This window comes from Danio aesculapii, chromosome 9 (genome assembly GCF_903798145.1).
Source record: "Danio aesculapii chromosome 9, fDanAes4.1, whole genome shotgun sequence".
NCBI classification, from domain to species: Eukaryota; Metazoa; Chordata; class Actinopteri; order Cypriniformes; family Danionidae; genus Danio; species Danio aesculapii.
Genome location: NC_079443.1, coordinates 17366461 through 17386022, shown reverse-complemented (window position 1 = coordinate 17386022; position 19562 = coordinate 17366461). Strand labels below are relative to the sequence as shown.

General features: G+C 35.9%; 1 protein-coding gene across 1 annotated transcript; it reads left to right on the top strand.

Moving 5' to 3' along the window:
* Window positions 1-3402: 3402 nt before the first annotated feature.
* On the top strand, window positions 3403-11704 carry c9h2orf49 (chromosome 9 C2orf49 homolog). The gene is made up of 4 exons (XM_056465953.1): window positions 3403-3561; window positions 5556-5713; window positions 7617-7962; window positions 10943-11704. Exons 1-4 carry the CDS (start codon window positions 3436-3438, stop codon window positions 10997-10999), a joined length of 687 nt encoding a protein of 228 aa, XP_056321928.1. The 5' UTR covers window positions 3403-3435; the 3' UTR covers window positions 11000-11704.
* Window positions 11705-19562: the final 7858 nt, after the last annotated feature.

The following is a 19562-nucleotide window of genomic DNA, read 5'->3' as shown; positions in this document are numbered from 1 at the left end:
ACATTGTTAGACCTTTTTTACACATCTATTTAACATCATCCAATTTTGATAAAAATGTTGCCTGTGTCACCTTATGAATTATATACAGTTGAAGTCAGAATTATTAGCCCCCCTGTTTATTTTTTTCTCCATTTTCTGAGAAAATGGAGAGATTTCTTCAACACATTTCTAAACATAATAGTTTTAATAACTAATTTCTAATAACTGATTTTATTTTATCTTTGCCATGATGACAGTAAATAATATTTGACTAGATATTTTTCAAGACACTTCTATACAGCTTAAAGTGACATTTAAAGGCTTAACTAGGTTAATTAGGTTAACCGGACAGGATAGGGTAATTATAGGCAAGTTATTTTATAACAAGGGTTTTTTCTGTAGACTAGGGGCTAATAATTTTGACCTTAAAATGGTTTTTAAAAAATTAAAAACTACTTTTATTCTAGCCAAAATAAAAAAATAAGACTTTCCCCAGAAGAAAAAATATTATCAGACATACTGTGAAAATGTCCTTACTCTGTTAAACATCATTTGGTAAATATTTAAAAAAAGAAAGAAATATTCAAAGCAGGGCTAATAATTAATAAAGTAAAATAAAATAAATAAATAAATAAATAAATAAAAATAATAATAAAGACTTCAACTGTACCTGAGAAATAACATTTCCTGTTATAGTGTTATTTTGGGATGAAGAAAACCACATCAGCTGTCTGAAAAATAAGTAATATTAATTTACACGTTCATGTATATTCCTCAGTTGAGTAATTTCTTTATTTTCTGTTGAAAAGATTTGACATGTTCTGCAGTTTTGTATAACATGGATATTGGCAAATAAATTTAACTGATGATTTGCTACATTTTTATTGTAGAATTTGTACAATTTGACAACAAATTGAGAGAATTGTATACAAAGTGACAACAAAGAGAACAAACACAAAGAAACATTTTTGAAAAAAAAAATAGTTGTGAAAAAGGTGTTTTTCCCAGGAAATTTGTATGTATGCAAATTGTATAGGCTAATCTCCTATATACACATTTCTATTAATTGTGTTATTATTTCTTATATTGCGTTTCAGAAAGTTTTTGAATATTTTTCCTTTCCCCAAAACTGTAACTATTCCAAACCACACTAAATATAGTTTATTAAGAAGATTTATATTGATCGTTTAACATATTATCACTTGTATTACTTCTTTTTTGAAATTTTCACATGTACATCAATATCAATTCAAATTGAAAAAATATATGAAGTGTAATATATGAGATTTGCAGCCTTTCTAATCTAATCTTTCGTTGTAAAACAGGATTCATTAGTTTAAAATGACCAATTGATCATTCATAAGATGATAATACAGTATACATTTATTTCTGACAAAATTTCCCATGTTTCAGCAGTGACTGCACATTTTTGGTATAGTGATGGTAAAGTTTTGGTAGTGATCACAATATTTAGTTATTGTGATCACACAGCTTAATCAGTCCATATGTTATGGTAAAGGGACATTCTACCAGAAACGTACATTATCTATCCCTGAAGTAAAAACATAAATACAGTAAATAAAAAGTATTTTATCCCCCCAAAATATTCTAAAATGGACTGATGGTTGATTTCTGTGAGTTGTTCTGTAAAGGAATATATCATAAATTTTGTTCTCAGATTTACTTTTTCTTTATTGAAAACACTTTACAAATGTAAAAACCCTGTCATTGTCCTTGTCCTCAACCCAACTGAACCTACAGCTTTAATAGTTTTGTTGTCATGCTAAAAACTGTTATTTAGAAGAAAAAAAATACTTCAGAAATAGAAAGTTTAAGTTGTAATCATTCACATCAATTGATTAAAAACAACAAATATATTGATGTAAATATATTGATTTAAATACTACAAATATATAATACAAATAAATGTACAATTGTCCCCATGTTTCTGTCAGTCCTGTCACATTTACACCTTTAAGGCTGTGACTCAGAAGTGATGTCATGTGGATCAAGGATGCGTTCTATCATTAAATTGTATGATTTTATGCTGTTTTTGTATGATTTTTCGAGGACGACAAATTCAGGTCCTGTCACATTTTTATAAGTGAAAATGTATGTTTCTGGTAGAATGTCCCAAAAATAACAATGTTGCACAAATGCAACAAGCACATTTACCAGTCAAACATGACAGTAAATATGATAAGAACACCGAGAACTATTACTGTCTTAAAAAGAGTGCAAGTAAGAAAAACAGATCTTGGAAAATATCATTTTTTCATAAACTCAATTCCTGGAGGGCCACACCTAAATTTTACCGTCCACCTGCTAGCAGCCATCATAAGAGCTGAATGGAGTGAGGACCTAATTAAAAATGCTTGACTCTGCAGTTATATCAGGTAAGTTCACACTATGCTGAATCATTCTCGTTACTCGTTTTTGATTGCAGCAAAGATTTCAGCAAAAACAGTTAAATGGTTAATTAAACTGCGGACACTGAATGTTTAGAATAAAATGTAAAAATATAAGTTCACATACCCTGCCATACAGGTGTAGTTCGCTGTCAGAATGCAGATGTTTTGCTTGTTGATGATTACCCAGGTCTTGTACAGTTCCATCTTCTTTCCTTGTCTTTGGCTAGACAGAACCTCGGTTTTTAGCACTACAAAGTTTTGAATCTGGTAATCATGGAAAATTATTTGTTGCACATGACCACACACAACTAATTGTTGGCATTCAAAGACTTGTAGGCCTTCAACTACTCTCTTGTAAAATCACTTGAAGTTTCAATGGGATAAGTGTATATTTCGGGCTGGATGCTTGGCCATTTCTAATCCAATATCCATTGGGAGGGTGCTGTCGCAGATGGACCTATTAGACGAACGCCGCTCACTTTAACGTTAATTTTGCTGAATAGCTGTGCTTATCACTGGGTGACAAGATGTTATAATAAGCTGAAAGCATTATGTACATGATATATATAATATATAATCAATATAACTTATGTCTAATACAACAACAAGCTGTAACGCATCAGATGTCATTCCCTCGCTGTAAAAGCTAGCGCTCCTGTTTTTTTCTGCAACCTCGCTACGTGCGTATCCTAAATGTTTACAAACCGATAAGCCTAGTCTTCTTTAGCTAAATGTGCTAATGTAAATTTGTACAAAATGCAGACAGACAAGAATAGCCTGTCAATTTTTTAAAGCTCGTTTGAACGCCATTAAATGATTATTGTCTAAATATAACCTACCATTTATAGTGAAAAAAATTAAACAGGACACGTTCTAATTTAAAAGAGGAAGATGAACTTTTCTTCGACCCTAATTTAAACTGTATGTGGTAACACAAATTTTACTGTAGGTGCCAGTAATGGTCAAATTTGTTAAAAGCTTCTCACATCATAAGCGCAAAACAAGAGCCCATCTTCCGGCGCCATCCGGAAATACACTGAAAAACATGGCGTTGCATAGGACAGACAGAACGAAAAACCCCACATCAAATGCTGGAGATGTTTCAAAAGTCGACCTTCTGCTTCATCCAGAGCTTCTTTCTCAAGACTTCATTCAGCTCATGTTACAAGAGGTGGGATCTGAAGTCACGCGAAACCGGTCGCGTTATTACAACTACAAGATACACAACATCATATCATTATATAATAATAATTATTATATTTACGTTAGATCTCTGTGGCCAGTTAGACAATTCTGTAGAGTTTTATTCGATTTTAAGTATGCGTATTATGAGTAATTATGTAATTCTTGCATCTGTTGTGTTCACAATTATGGACCGATTGAGGTAAAGTTGGTTTTATATTCACACATTGGGAAGTTCTCTTTTATATCATAATTTCAGAAGGTATTTCTTTTAAGATCTAACGTAAATAGTGTAATCATATTAGCAGCCAATGACTATCAAAGTACAACATCAAATAAGTCCACAGTCAAATAAATAGTGCTAATGTTGTTTTGAAGTCATGCTTGCATGTGGTTTCAGTCAAATATATTTAAAGTAATTCACCATGGTAAACACTATAGGGAGCGTGGCACAAGTTGTCACTGTGAATATAAAACCATCATTATCTAAATTGTGGACCGTAATATTTATTATTAGTATTATTTTTACTTCACTAACACAACTGTATTTATATATTTTTACTGTCTGCACTTATTATTAGCATATTTTTTTGTGAACAAACTGAATTTTGTAACGTAGGCTAACCATGTTTGTACACTTTTCGCTATTCAGCGCACTCAAACGACCACCAAGCATGTTTGTGTGATCATTCTCTGGGTGAATGGCTGTTTCTCAATTCCAAGAATGCAGAGAACGGACTCGCGTTCTTGTGAAGACCGGTCTTGCCAAATTATCTCGGAAGAACGAATTAGGAGACCGCAAGAACACAGAACGCGTCCTGTGAGAAATGAGATGCTGCATTCTTCCTGATGGTCACATGACCTTCACGCATTTTTTAAGGAAATTTCTTTAAACATTACAGTATTCATACAACAATTTATTGTTTACCCCCTTTTCAATATATATACCTTCCATAAAGACCTTATAAATATACATCGCTCAATACAAATAAAACTAATTTTAATAGTAATTTCAGCAAATAAACACCCTTAATGTGTTTAATTCTTTATTAAGATTTTCATGGTAATGTTTACTTTCGCCATCTCATTTAGGGAAACTCCTGAGATAAATAAGTTATATCTCTGAACTTTAATAATAAATCTATATAAAATGCTGCACTTTGCACCTTCTTTATACAGCCGCAATGACTTCTGGGACTTCTAGAGCGAGTTTTGCACTCAAGTCTGTGTTAATACGTCCTTGATATCAAGAACACATTCGGGAACTTTCACGCATCCTCTGTACTTGCAGTCTTGAGCTTTGGAACTGAACTTTGGCGATTGATGATGACGTTACACGAGAAAATGAGGACGCAAGAACACTGAAGAACACATATTGAGAAACAGCCAATACCTGTTGTACAATCCAACGTTAGTGTAAACTGTGGTGCATTGTGATGGTGTATAATTATAGCGTAGAAAACTGAAGCCTATTGAATAATTTTATTACTACAGTTGTGTTGTACCACAGCAACAATATAATTACTACGACAGTTTAAGTCAAGTAACTATCTATATTATGCTTCTAAACACTATAGTATTTACTAATGTATTTTTCATATAGCGTAATGTCATCCAGTATAACGCTACCACCTCGATGACAGGCAAATATATTTTAGTTCAGTTGAAAACTCAGTCCTCTTCATGTCCAACATGTGCGCTTATTTTCTATTTATATCTCCTTTGAAATATTTTAGAAATCGCAAAAATACGGACTTCTACAGTATGTCTCCCATTCAGATTTTTTACTTCCTGTCCTCCATCTGAATTTCGCGCGTCATCATAACCACATGATTGAAAACAACCTATACTTGAGTACATTAAAATTAAGTTGTTCAGCACTCGGACTTAAGTAAAAATAAAAAAAGAGGACTTATAATTTTACCTGAGTAATATTTTATAATATTTTATTTTGACTGTTTCATCCACCACTGTGTGTTTCAGAGGAATATAGCGGTGTCTGATCCTGAGGACCGGGACCGGCTCACAGGCCTATACCTGCAGCATGTGATTCCTCTCCCACAGAGAGAGCTGCCACGCAGCCGCTGGGGGAAGAGGATGGAGAGGAGTAGACCGCGCCTGAGCTCCAGCAGCACACACAGGTACAGCTTTCTCTCTCTCTCACACACACACACACACACACACACACACACACACACACACACACACACACTACTCCTCTTACTCACCACTCACATATAGTTTAACCATTTTAATAATAAATGCTTTTGGAGCTGCAAATTGTCATTATTTAGTGATTTCTCAAGGAACTGTCATTATTCCAATATATTTGGTTAAAGTGCCAGATCTTTTCAAAACTTTCTGATTTAACTCCTTTCACTATAGCTCTGTAATTTCATCATCATATTCAGATTTGAAAGTTTGATTTATTTATTATTAGCTGTAAAAACTGATTTCTGAGCTCACTACTTGACTGAACTCGGTGAACTGATTACTCTTAAAGAGCATGTTGTAGGTAATAAAACTTTAACGGATATTTAATAGAAAATCTAGTTCCTACTTTACTCGTACGCACATTGACTCTCTGGGGTGTCTAACCTACAATATGCTCTTTAATATACAGAATAAAAACAATTTGGTTTGCGAGTGCTCTCAAATCAGCAAATTGCAGCCTGTACACAGTGCATCCGGAAAGAATTCATAGCGCTTCTTTTTTCACATTTTTTTATGTTACAGCCTTATTCCAAAACGCATTAAATCCATTTATTTCCTCAGAATTCTACACACAATACCCCATAATGACAATGTGAAAAAAGATTTCTTTGAAATTTGTTGCAAATTTATTAAAAATAAAAAAGCTGAAAAATCACATGCACATAAGTATTCACAGCCTTTGCTCAATACTTTGTTGATGCACCTTTGGCAGCAATTACAGCCTCAAGTCTTTTTGAATATGATGCCACAAGCTTGGCACACTGGCTTTGGGAATTTTTGCCCATTTATTTTTGCAGTACCTCTCAAGCTCTATCAGGTTGGATGGGAAGTGATGGTGTACAGCCATTTTACATTTTCAGATCTCTCCAGAGAGGTTTAATAGGATTCACCGACATTCACAAAGTTGTTGTGAAGCCACTCCATTGATTTTTTTCAGTGTGCTTTGGGTCATTGTCCTGCTGGAAGATTACCCGTCGCCCCAGTCTGAGTTCAATTTTAGTCTCATCAGACCAGAGAATTTTGTTTCTTATAGTCTGAGAGTTCTTGAAAGTCCAGGCAGGGAGTGGCTTCCATCTGTCCATACAAGCCTGATTGGTGGATTGCTGCACAGATGGTTGTCCTTCTGTAAGGTTCTTCTCTCTCCACAAAAGAACGCTGGAGCTCAGACAGAGTGACCATCGGGTTATTGATCACCTCCCTGACTAAGGCCATTCTCCCCCGATCACTCAGCTTAGATGGCCAGTCAGCTCTAGGAAAAGTCTTGGTGGTTCCAAACATCTTCCGCTTATGGATGATGGAGGCCACTGTGCTATTTGGAACTTTCAGAGCAGCAGAAATTTTCTGGAACCTTCCCCAGCCTTGTGCCTCAAGACAATCCTGTATACAGACAATTCCTTTGTCTTCATGGTTGGTTTGTGCTTTGATATCCACTGTCAGCCCTTATATAGACAGGTTTATGCCTTTTCAAATAATGTCTGATCAACTGAATTTACCACAGGTGAGCTCCAATGAAGCTGCTGAAACATCTCAAGAATGATCAGTGGAAACAGAATGTACTTGAGCTCAATTTAGAGCTTCACAGCAAAGACTGTGAATACTTGTGTACATGTGATTTTTCAGCTGTTTTATTTGTAATAAATTTGCAACAATTTCAAAAAATCTTTTTTCACATTGTCATTATGGGGTATTGTGTGAAGAATTGAGGAACTAACTGAATTGAATCCATTTTGGAATAAAAAAAATTTGGATAAAGTTAAGTGCTATGAATACTTTCCGGATGCACTGTGTCCAAAATGTTTTCTCTTACACCACTCTTCTGTTTTGTTTCAGTTCAAGCACTGATAGTTGCAGGAAGAGGCCGTTGATAGTGTTTGATGGCAGCTCTACTAGCACTGGCAGTGTTAAGCTGAAGAAACCGGATTCTTCATCGGCACTTGTCACCACAGACAGACTAAAGCCCCCTGTTTCCAGTGTCAGTCTCACAAACCCTATACGCAAGCTCTCAGGGGCACCCACAAACTGCTCTTCCTCAAACTTCTCTAACAGGACCCCAGTTTCAACATCAGGAGCCGGGCCCAAGAGCCCCCCTAACCACTCCAACACCTCAGTACATTCAAACAATGCCACATCTAAGCTAAAGCGCACGTCTCCCAGCAAAGGAGAACCAGACACTGCTGTGAGTATGAAATTTAGTACCAATAGCCATGTTTCCATCCAACTATTTTTATGTAGGGCCAGGCAATTCATTGAATCGAAATGGTAAACTCGATTGAGCAAAGCTATAATTGTCATGCACATCTTGGAAGCATGGTATGATTTATATGATTATATTATATTCTCACGAAACCAAATGTGCAAATACACACCAAAAATTCAGGAAATCCCTTAAGGGAAAAAGCAGTTGCTGAATAAACAGAAGATTTAAATTCTTTCTTTGAATCAGTGTGACTAAGAAATGCATGACTGTGGAATAGACTTATGTAGGACTGCACAATATATCGTTTTAGCATCGATATCGCAATGTGATCATTCGCAATAGTCGCATCGCAGGATATTCAATGTTATGCAGCGATATGCAAAATGTGCATTTATGAGTGTTTTTGAAGCCTGTGACTGTATAGCAATTTTTGAAAGAATTCAGGCATAAGAAATAGTAGTTAAAAATTGTACAAAAAAGATAATAAAAACAATAAACAATTTATTTCAATTGTATTTTCTCTTTACTGTTGATTTGTAGATTATTATTTTATTTTTTATAAGCCTTTATGCAGATGTACTTTTCTAAAGAATCATTCCAATCAATCTAAAATGAGACATTCTTCCCAAATAGAAAGAATGTTTACACTTTAAATAAGTGGCAAGACGAGTTGGGATGCATTGGAAAATAATAAACTGTATGAAATACAACCTGAAATCTCAAACAGTGTTCCAAGACGTTTTAAGAGTAGATTTGATCAGGTGATATTTATTTATTTTTTATTTATTTATTTTTATTATTATTTATTTTTTTAACAGATGTCATATTGGACATGCAAGATTAACCCAAGACCTTTTACTTAAAGATGAATACTCTTAAGCACATTTTAACAAGTGTTACCAGGAAAGTTTTTTGAATTTTTATCATGTATCAACACCCAAAATCTTATTTAATTTATATATTCGTTTGTTCGTTGTTTTAAATTGTATATTATTTATAATTTATTTTTTAACAGATGTCATATTGGACATGCAAGATTAACCCAAGACCTTTTACTTAAAGATGAATACTCTTAAGCACATTTTTAACAAGTGTCACCAGGAAAGATTTTTTGAATTTTTATCATGTATCAACACCCAACATCTTATTTAATTTATATATTCGTTTCTTTGAGGTTTTAAATTGTATATTTATTATTGAAATTTTTTTTGGCATGAAAATAGCCTGGGTTGCTGACATGGCATTAAATAAAAATACATTACATTACATTCCAATTAGAAAGATCTGGTGAAATTATTTCGCTGAATTATTGAAATGTTCGATTTTTCCACTATCGTTCTCATGGAATGATTTATTTCAAAGACTTTACTGTAGTTTAGAGGTGGGATTAGAGTAAATGTATGCTATTACATGTTGTAATTTCATGTACAACATTATACCACAGTCATAGTTCATTGAGAAGTATGGAGTATTCAATAAAAAATATAAACCAAATCCTCCCACATTTTCTGTTTGTAAAAGTACTTTAACTATGAAGCATGTACTATTAGATTGTTTTTTTAATTCTGTGAATTGTTATAACTTTTATAAACACTGTTAATCCAAATACATTTTTAAAACATGATAAAAATAAACAGTAAAACATTAGTGTAACCTATTAAGGTATACATTTTCTTGCCATGAAAATAGCCATAGAAGCTGGCATGGCATTAAACAAACAATTATTCATTTATTTTCCTTTGGCTTAGTCCCTTTATTCATCAGGGGTCGTAACAGCGCAATGAACCGCCAACTTATCCAGCATATGTTTTACACAGAGGATGCCCTGCAACCCAGTACTGGGAAACATGCATATTCACACACATACACTACGACTAATTTAGCTTACCCAATTCACATATAGCGCATGTCTTTGGACTGTGGTGGAAACTGGAGCACCCGGAGGAAACACACGTGAAGAACATGCAAACTTCACACAGAAATGCCAACTGACTCTGTCGCCCCACAAACAAATATAAAAACAAATCAAAATGAAGAAACTAGGATAAAATACTTCTGTGCACAAATGTGTAGGATAAACCTTTTATTCCGATAAGAAAAAATTGGCATAAACTATGACGGAAACACGTTTATCAAATAAATCCCAGCAGTGAAACTCAACCGCTCCAACTTTTCACATGTATTAGGGTTTGTACGTGTGCTGGAAATCCTTCCAAGCAACTCAAGGTTTGAAAAGTGCTTCAATTTTAGATAAACTGCTTGAAAATGTAAGTGTGTACCTTTCAAAATAATGTTGCTACATTGGTAATGATATTTAGATATTTCAATCAAATAACATAAACCTTTTTGCGTAAAATGTACTACATGAATTAACTCTGGCATCTGCATGTACCTTTTTTTGCGTCCTTTGCTTAAACAGTGGGAGAAGACAAAATGCATGGAGATTACTGCTTCATGAGTGAATAATGCATGAAATTAACATACATTTAAGATGAAAGATGACATTTAAATTAATGAATTAAAGCATTTCAATATTGGGATTAGGGCAAGCGTTCCATGAAAATCTTTTCCTTAGTTTATTATGCTGTAGTATTGAGTACTATAAGAAATAGCATCTGATATGTGATTAATATGTAGATGTATGTAAATAATGCAGTATTAAATACTATAACAATAGCATCCGAATTGTGATGAATATGTAGATTTATGTAAATAATGTAGTGTGTCACATGTAAAGTGCTGGAAAATTTGAAAATGCACCTGAAAAGTACTTTAAACTGCTTAAACTTGACTTTGGAAAAGGTGTAAGTACCCTGCAGTATGTTTTTGAAGGGAAAGTATTAACAGGATTTTTAAAAAAGGACTTTCAGAAATGATGTCTGTTATAAATCATGAATTTTGGTGTGATGTAAATAAGATGTTGTTGGTGTTCTGATATCTTTTTTTTTTTTCGTTGCAGAAGGACATTAAGTCACCTGAAACAAAGAAAAAGATCCAACATGTCACATGGCCATAATATCTGGTGTCTTCTAGGATGGATGTTTTAACGCCACTGATATCGTCTACTGGCTCCGTGTGTTGGCCAACAGACGCATGTGAATTGGAAAGATAGGTTCTTATCAAACACCTCAAGTTGTCACTTTCACCTTTACTTACCAACCTCAAGAAAAGTGACTTGTGATCCTCCAGTTCAATTCACTGTTGGAGACGCTTCAAATTTTGGCTTGTAGTGTTGAAAGAACTGAGACATTCCTAGCAGTTTTATGTTGGACTTATACAATTTTCACTTTTTAGCAGTTCATTTAGAGAACTTTGTTTCTTAGTTAATCATGTTGGCCAATTAAAGGAATTAGATGACAAACTGACATGCTTTTTGGTCTGTCAGAGATGTGTTTTACTGGCATAGTAACTGGATTTGCATTTACTGAGTGGTGTTTTTCAAAAGGCATTCTGTTATTTAGATCTGAGATGGCCTGTCTAAGTGGTTTGACCAATATCAAGTAAAAACCCTTGACCGTTTCATATTTATAGCCCCATGGGGCCAGAATGCAATTCCGTGTGTTGCATTATGCATTGGTGAATGAAGGTTGTTTCACTTGTGAGTGTTTTAGTGCAGGTGTTTTCTAGACATTATGAATTCAGTTTTTATTGAACGCACCTCATTGCATGGAATGCTCCTCGGTGACCAAAAAATGATAAATAAATGGCTGAGAGCATTTAACATGGTATGTCAATCATTTATTTGGCTTAGTCTCTATTGCAGAGGTCGCCACAGCGGGATGAACCGCCAACTATACCAGCACATGTTTTATGCAGCAGATGCAGTTCCAGCTGCAACCCAGTACTGGGAAACACCCATACACTCATTTTTTATTTTATTTTTTTTCTTTCTCTCTCTCACACACACACACTACAGCCAATTTAGTTTAATCAGTTCACCTATAGTCCATGTCTTTAGACTGTGGGGGTAAACCGGAGCACCTGGAGGAAACCCATGCAAACACTGGGAGAACATGCAAACTCCACACAGAAATGACAACTGATCCAAGTAATATGTACTTACACTGGAATTAATCATTTGTTACAATGTACTTCTTGTGTAAATATATGTTTTTACGTTGTACTTGCAATTGATAAAATACGCTGTAAAAAATCTTGGTTGCCTTAATTTTAGGCTGAATCAGATTAAATTTAAGAGTCTATTGAACTCATTATGTTAAACTTACTTAAAACAGCTTGCGGAACTTATAAAATTGTCAGAACATGATTAACTTAGTTTAATAAGTTACAATGAACTAAAACATATGCTGTCATGACTAATTGATCATTTTCTAGTGTACCTGCATGTAATTGCATTTGTAATTAATTTCTGTAAATAGATTTGTAATTACACTAACCCTCCCTTACACCACCAAACCTGTCCCTAACCCTACTCTTTTTCCACCTCAGAAGTGTCATACAATACGTTACGAACACAGGAAGAATGTTGTGTTTATTTTTTGATGGAAGTACCTATTAGTTAAGTTCACCTGAAATAGGATATTTGTTCTACATTATTATTTGTTTTATTATTCTGCTTAACTTTTGAAAATGTTGTGGTCAGTAGGATTGTCTAATACCCGTTTAAGCAAAGTATATAAAAAATAAATAAAAATGAAATAAAAAAATTCAAAATATAGCTTTAAACTTTATGTAATGTTTAAACATGTATTATCTGGTCCATAAATAGTGGGGCATCGACACAATTTTGTACATTTTTGGCTCTATACACCAACACCATGGATTTAAAATTAAACAAACAATGCGTGCTTTAACTGCAGACTGTCAGCTTTAATTTGAGGGTATTTACATCCAAATCAGGTGAGCGGTGTAGGAATTAAACCAGTTTGCATATGTGCCTCCCATTTGTTAAGGGACCAAAAGTAATGGGACAATTGGCTTCTCAGCTGTTACATGACCAGGTTTGTGTTATTCCATAATTATCCCAATTGCAATGAGCAGATAAAAGATCCAGGTTCATTCCAAGTGTGCTATTTGCATTCGCAATCTGTTACTGTCAACTCTCAAGATGAGATCCAAAGAACTGTCACTATCAGTCAAGCAAGCCATAATTAGGCTGAAAAAAACAAAACAAACTCATAAGAGAGATATCAAACACATTAGGCATGGCCAAAACAACAATTTGGAACATTCTAAAAAAGAAAGAACGCACCAGTGAGCTCCACAACACCAAAAAACTCGGAAGACTACAGAAACAACTGTGGTGGATGACCAAAGAATTCTTTCCCTGGTGAAGAATACTCCCTTCACAACAGTTGGCCAGATCAAGAACACTCCAGTAGGTAGGTGTATGTGTGTCAGAGTCAACAATCAAGTGAAGACTACACAAGAGTGAATACAGAGGGTTCACCACAAGATGTCACACATTGGTAAGCCTCAAGGAAGGCCAGATTAGTGTTCTAAAAAAGCCATCACAGTGCTGGAACAACATTCTATGCACAGATATGGGACCAGAGTGATGGGAAGAGAAGAGTATGGACAAGGAAAGGAACTGCTCAAGATCCTAACCAGTGAAGCTTGGTTGTGGTAGTGTCATGGCGTGGGCATGTATGGCTGTCAATGAAACTGGTTTACTTATTTATTGATGATGTGACTGCTGACAAAAGCAGCGGAATGAATTCTGAGGTGTTTCAGGCAATATTTTCTGCTCGTATTTAGGCCGAGTCAATCCCCTAACCTGATTCAGATTGAGCTTGCATTTCACTTGCTGAAGACAAAACTGAAGGGAAAATTGCCCAAGAGCAAGCAGGAATTGAAGACAGTTGCAGAGGCCTGGCGGAGCATCACCAGGGATGAAACCCAGCGTCAGGTGATGTCTATGTGTTCCAGACTTCAGGCTGTAATTGACTGCAAAGTATTTGCAACCAAGCATTAAAAAGTGAAAGTTTGATTTATGGGTATTATTCAGTCCTGTTACATTTGGTCCCTTAACAAGTGGGAGGCACATGCAAACTGTTGTAATTCCTACAGCGTTCACCTGATTTGGATGTAAATACCCTCAAATTAAATCTGACAGTCTGCAGCACGTATTATTAATTTCATTTCTAATACGTTGCGTTGGTGTATAGAGCCAAAAATGTAAGAATTGTGCCAATGTCCTAATATTTATGGACTTGGCTGTATGTAGTTAAAAAGTATAACTTAATAATGTTAAATGTGGATGATCGTTTCCCAGTTTAAATTCAGTATGTGTTTTTTTTATTTTTATATTACCTTTAAGACATAAATTTCTGAATGATACACAAGCTGGTTGCACTGCAATTGTTTTAATTAGGGAATTTTAGCAAAGTCCTGAAAGCCATTTTAATTTAGCCTTTTTTTTCTTTTTTTGTTTGACCATTATGGCTCATATTGTGCTCGTTGATTAGTCTAAATATCATTGTCTTGTTTCTTTTAGGTTATCTCCGGGCACTTTGTTCTCTTTCACTCTTGTCATCTCACACCCTCTTTATCAGCTGGCTTGTTCCCTCACTCTTGTCTGCCTCTATTCTACTTTCAAACACTCCACTGCCTCTTATCAGAGATTCTTGTTTTTCATGCAGTTGCTTCTGTGGTTTTTACCACAGAGAACACAAAATTGTCACATCATTGAATTTCACTTCCACCGATATTTATCTAAACCAACTCTTAACTCATTTGATTCCTAAAACTAAGCACTGTCATTATTATGCTCAACCTATGGGTCTGGACACATTTAGTAGATACTCCAAGACTAGAATCATATGGGTCACATAAGAGAGACTCCAGGAGTTGAGAGGTATTGCACAAAAGCAAGAAAAAGCTGGGATTTAAAAGTTTCCTGGCGAAACGTATCCCTGACTCAGTTGCATGAAAGAAGGCTAAATTAAGTTATACAGAACTGTATTCTCAGCTAACCAAGACATTTAACAGAAAATCTTTTAAGCCTCCATGGATCAGTTTTTATCCAGCACCGAGGTGGCCCAGTTTGGTCAGAGAGACTGTAGGGAGCAGCAGTTCTGGAGAGCTTTGATCCAACCTTGTTAAAAACGCACCTCCCTTTGGCTTTCTAGTAACACTTAGACCTTGATTAGCTTGGAGTGTTTGATTATTGTCAGAGCACAACCTTCGGGACAATTTCATCTCATGGATTAGCAGTGTCATTCTTGGCTCCTGGATGGCCACAGAGTTTAGGTCCAACAACCATACATGTCAGGGTTCTGCCACTCTGGTCTTGTAAATTCTTGTTTTGGTGGCAGAGTATGGACACTAGCTCTATCTTGTCCTGTCCTGTTGTGCTCGGCTCGAGTTTTCTTGGGTCGAGCACTTGTTTTGTCATCGTGTGCGTCTCTGTAGGAGCGCCATTTGTGAACGCGCTTGGACTGAACGCGCTCCCGCTTAATGTGGGCGCGTGGGGTCTGTGCGTGTTTGCAATTGCACGCTCCCGTCCGGGTGTTTACGTTCGTCTGTCTGCAGTGTGGGGTTTCATTCCCAGCGTCTCAGTCTAGTAGGTTTCAGTTTTGGTCGGTGCTGGGATAAGACATGCACGCTGCATGTGTGAGTGCACGGTGAGTGTTTTCATTCACCGTGTACTCGGGATTTGCGTTCAGTCTTCTGTTGGTGTTGTGTTTAGCACATGGTGCATGTTTGCCTCATCGTATGTTGCCTCATCGTATATCTTCAATATTTTCCAGTCCTGTGTGTTCCAGCCCTGAGTCCTGTTCCCTGCCAGCCTGCCCAGTCTTGTTTGTTTATTTATTTCATTGGTGTTTTCCCCTTCAGTGTAGTTTGTTTTGCTGTTTGTTCTATTTTTTACTATTAATAAAGACCCATTTAGTTCTGCACCTGAGTCCTCACCCCTTTTTCCACTTACCGACCTTGACAATACATGCAGTATTCAAATAAGCCTGAAGAACAGGAATAGATCGATCATGGGATTTTAAGTTTGGTCGAAGTTTCAATGGTTGAATAGAGTTTTAAAGTCAAAGTGATTCTTGGCCAAGTACGGTGTTTCATACTTGGAATTTGTGTTCTGCTTTTAACCCATCCAAGTCCACACACACATTGTAGTGAACACACAGTAAGCAGTGGGCAGGCATAGCTGCAGCACAATTGGGGATTGGTGTCTTGCTCTAGGGACTCACCTTAGCCGTGCTAGTGAGAGCGCTGGTTTTTCACCACCGACAATCCCTGTCGGAACCGAGACTCGAACCTGTTGACCTTACAATCACAAGTCCAACTCTCTAACCATTGACAGTTTAAACAAATTATTTTTCATTCTTCGTTTGTGGGAAAAAAAAGTTGGCTGAGCGACTGTTTTGAAACACTCCAACGCCCCATCCTAGTTAGGGTTGTAAATGCACCACCGTGGCACACTTCATCTTTGAATAATCTTTTATTTTAATTTAGAGTTTTATGTTTAGAACTTTAAGACATTGTGCAACACAGTGGCTGCTCTTGTCTGGTGTGACTCTTTTCTAGTCTTTAAAATCTCTCTTTTGAGTGTTCATACAGGTTTGAATACAAAGCTCTGCTACTCCACTCTCCTGTTTATTCATGTTATTAACTTGGTGTTGTTGTGTTGGATGCACATCAGAAAAGGCATAGTTCCAGAAAACACCCACCAATTGCAAAATTGCCATGGACAAAACGAAGCTCAAAGGAGTTTAGGAGTTAAAACAATCTTGCTCCAAAAGATCACTGGTCAGGGGTGCCCAATCCTGTTCCTAGAGATCTACCTTCTTGCAGAGTTCAGCTGCAACCTTGATCAATCCAAAGACTATAGAATACACATGACATTTAGAATGGGGAAAAGTATAACGATCAATATGGCGAATGAAGCCCCACCTATTAGTATCAGGAGCCAATCGTCAATCCCTATAGACTGACATTTCTCTGGGGAAAAGCTCAGACCAGGTGTGTGCTTATACAACAGTTTTTTTGTGGTCAACAAATGTAATGGAATCTCAGCGAATACTTGCTTCACAGACATAAGAAATATATCTACATAAAGCTAGAAATCTGTACTTTTAAATGAACCAACTGCTCTTAAAAACAAACTTTTTTTGGTTTTGTAATAATAAATTAATTCTGTATAAAATGAATGCGAGGTACAGTCCATCCTTTCAAATCCACATCACATGATAGCAACTACTCAAACGCCCACAAACTTGTAAACAACGAGTCGCTGTCATTTCTGGAGGAGATTTGCCATCAAGACCTGATTGTGAATTGCTTCACAAAATCAGCACGATCAAATGATCATTATTCAGAGCATGATAATTTGTAGAATGGCCATAAATGAGGTCTGTGTTGTGATCTCTTTCCTTTTGAGTTGAAGTTTCAAGGGTTGCACAGAGTTCGACGGTATTGCAAGTGATGCTCAATCAAGACCCTCGTGTACTTCAAACTAATTACAGTATTTTTCACTCTTCGTTTGAGGACAAAAATTTTATTTGATTCATTTTTATTTAGATTTTTTTAAATAAAAGTTTTATTTGATTCAAACGTCTAGAAAAACTCTTAACTCAGTTATTTAATTTTATTGGTGAGTAAATATGTAATGTAATCGTAAGCTTGGCAAACAGTTTTGGAGAATTTGATGTTTCCCCTTTCAGACAGAATGTCTGAGCATACTGACCGAGAGGCTTTTCAAAGATGGCCACCTGGTGAAATGACTTGCCTTAAAGTGACTTTGATCATTTGCAACTTTCTTTAATTACCAAGAGCTCTTTCAGATCCTACTTAGTTGTTTTTGATCAGCGTTGAAGCTGAACTCTGCATGAAAGTAGATCTCCAGGAACAGGATTGGGCAGCCTGATCTCACGAGAAAACGTAAGTATTTTACGTTTTGTCAGTTTAGTGGCTAATTCGTACGAATTCATACGAGTTCAGTCGTACGAAATTGTACGATTTTAAAAAGGAGGCGTGGCACCTAACCCCACCCCTAAACCCAACCGTCATTGGGGGATGAGCAAATCGTACTAAATTGTACGAATTAGATCGTACGAATTCATACGAATTAGCCACTAAATCAAAAAGTTACGAATTGCCGCGAGATTGTGTTGGATTGGGCACTGACACGGGGTGATCTGTTTCAATTTGCTGAAATTACATTTCAGTTTGTTCTACGATTTAGCTTGAAATATACATGGGCCTTAGGGTTGAGATCTGGGAAATTCGGAGGCCAAAGCAACACTTTCATTCTACTCCTGAGCAATTTTGAGGCCTCTTCTATCAGGGAGTACAAAGGCATGTTCAAGATATCCAAGAGAAATTATCTCTGGCCAAATCCATTACACTTGCCTGGAAGTTTCTAGTCTGAAGCTTTCGGTTAGCTATTAGAATTCAAACTAAGCCTCTGCAGGTGAATGGTTGCACATTAGCGATGGTTGATACCACTAAAGGTAGGTAGGTAATATCAAAAAATAGTTTCCGCTTGAATGCCAAGACCCAAGGTCTTCCGGGTTCTATGGTCCAGTTCTGAAGCTCAAATACCCTTCTGTTCTGATGCCCTTTTGGTGTTGAACATGGGTTTCACGGGCTGCAGTCACACAACAAATAGATACACTTTTATCTGACACATTTCTATCATGTCCAAAGTTACTCTACTAATTGAGCAACAGTAGCTCTTCTGTGTGATAAGATTAGATGGGCCAGTCTTCATTTGCCATGTGTATTAATAAGTCTTGTGTGCTCATGATGACCATGATGGCAGTTCATTGGTTGCCCTTCCTTGTACCACTTTTGTCGTTTTGGAGTTTTTGACCCAGTACTCTAGACAGTGTCACACAAAACAAAAAGTTGGAGGACTGAATGTTGACATATCTCACCCTTTGACAGGTGCAATGTAGTAATATATACAATGTTATAAAAATAATAACAATACTCTTTTAATAACACTTTTATTATAATAATATTCTTATAATAAACTTTTTTTTTGGTTTGTTTTTTTGAGTGAGATGCTGATAATCTAATCTTATTCAATGATGCTAAACTAAGCTAAATGTGCTTCTTCCAAACCTGGAGATCAGTTGAGTGGATTAAAAAATGGTAAAACTCAACTGTTTAACGCTATAGCACTTGTAAAATGAGTCTATTTTCAAAAATGTGGATTGTTCCTTTAAAGGATACTGAAGGCTACTATTTTTTTGGTGCAATTTAGATGAGTAAACACATGTTCTCATTTAAACTAAGCTTCTTGTTTACAAATCTACACACCCACCTGTTTCATCCACAATTACATTCTCTCAACATGAGAACTGGAGAGATGTCAGTCAATAAATGGGAAAACAAAGTAACTGGTATTACAGAAAAAAGTAATTTATTATTATTATTTTTTTTTTGCAGTATTGTAAATGAAAAAGTAATGCTTACTTTACTAGTTAATTGAAAAAAAGTTATCTGATCACTCAGGTTACTTGTAGCAGTTAACTCCAACAACTGATAACTGTATTGTTATTACCTGAATAATAGGGTGCATGTTGTTTTGCATGGACATTGTTTAACACTAGGTGGCGCTATTGTCTTATTCTATAGAGTACAATGAGTGCTTTCTAGTG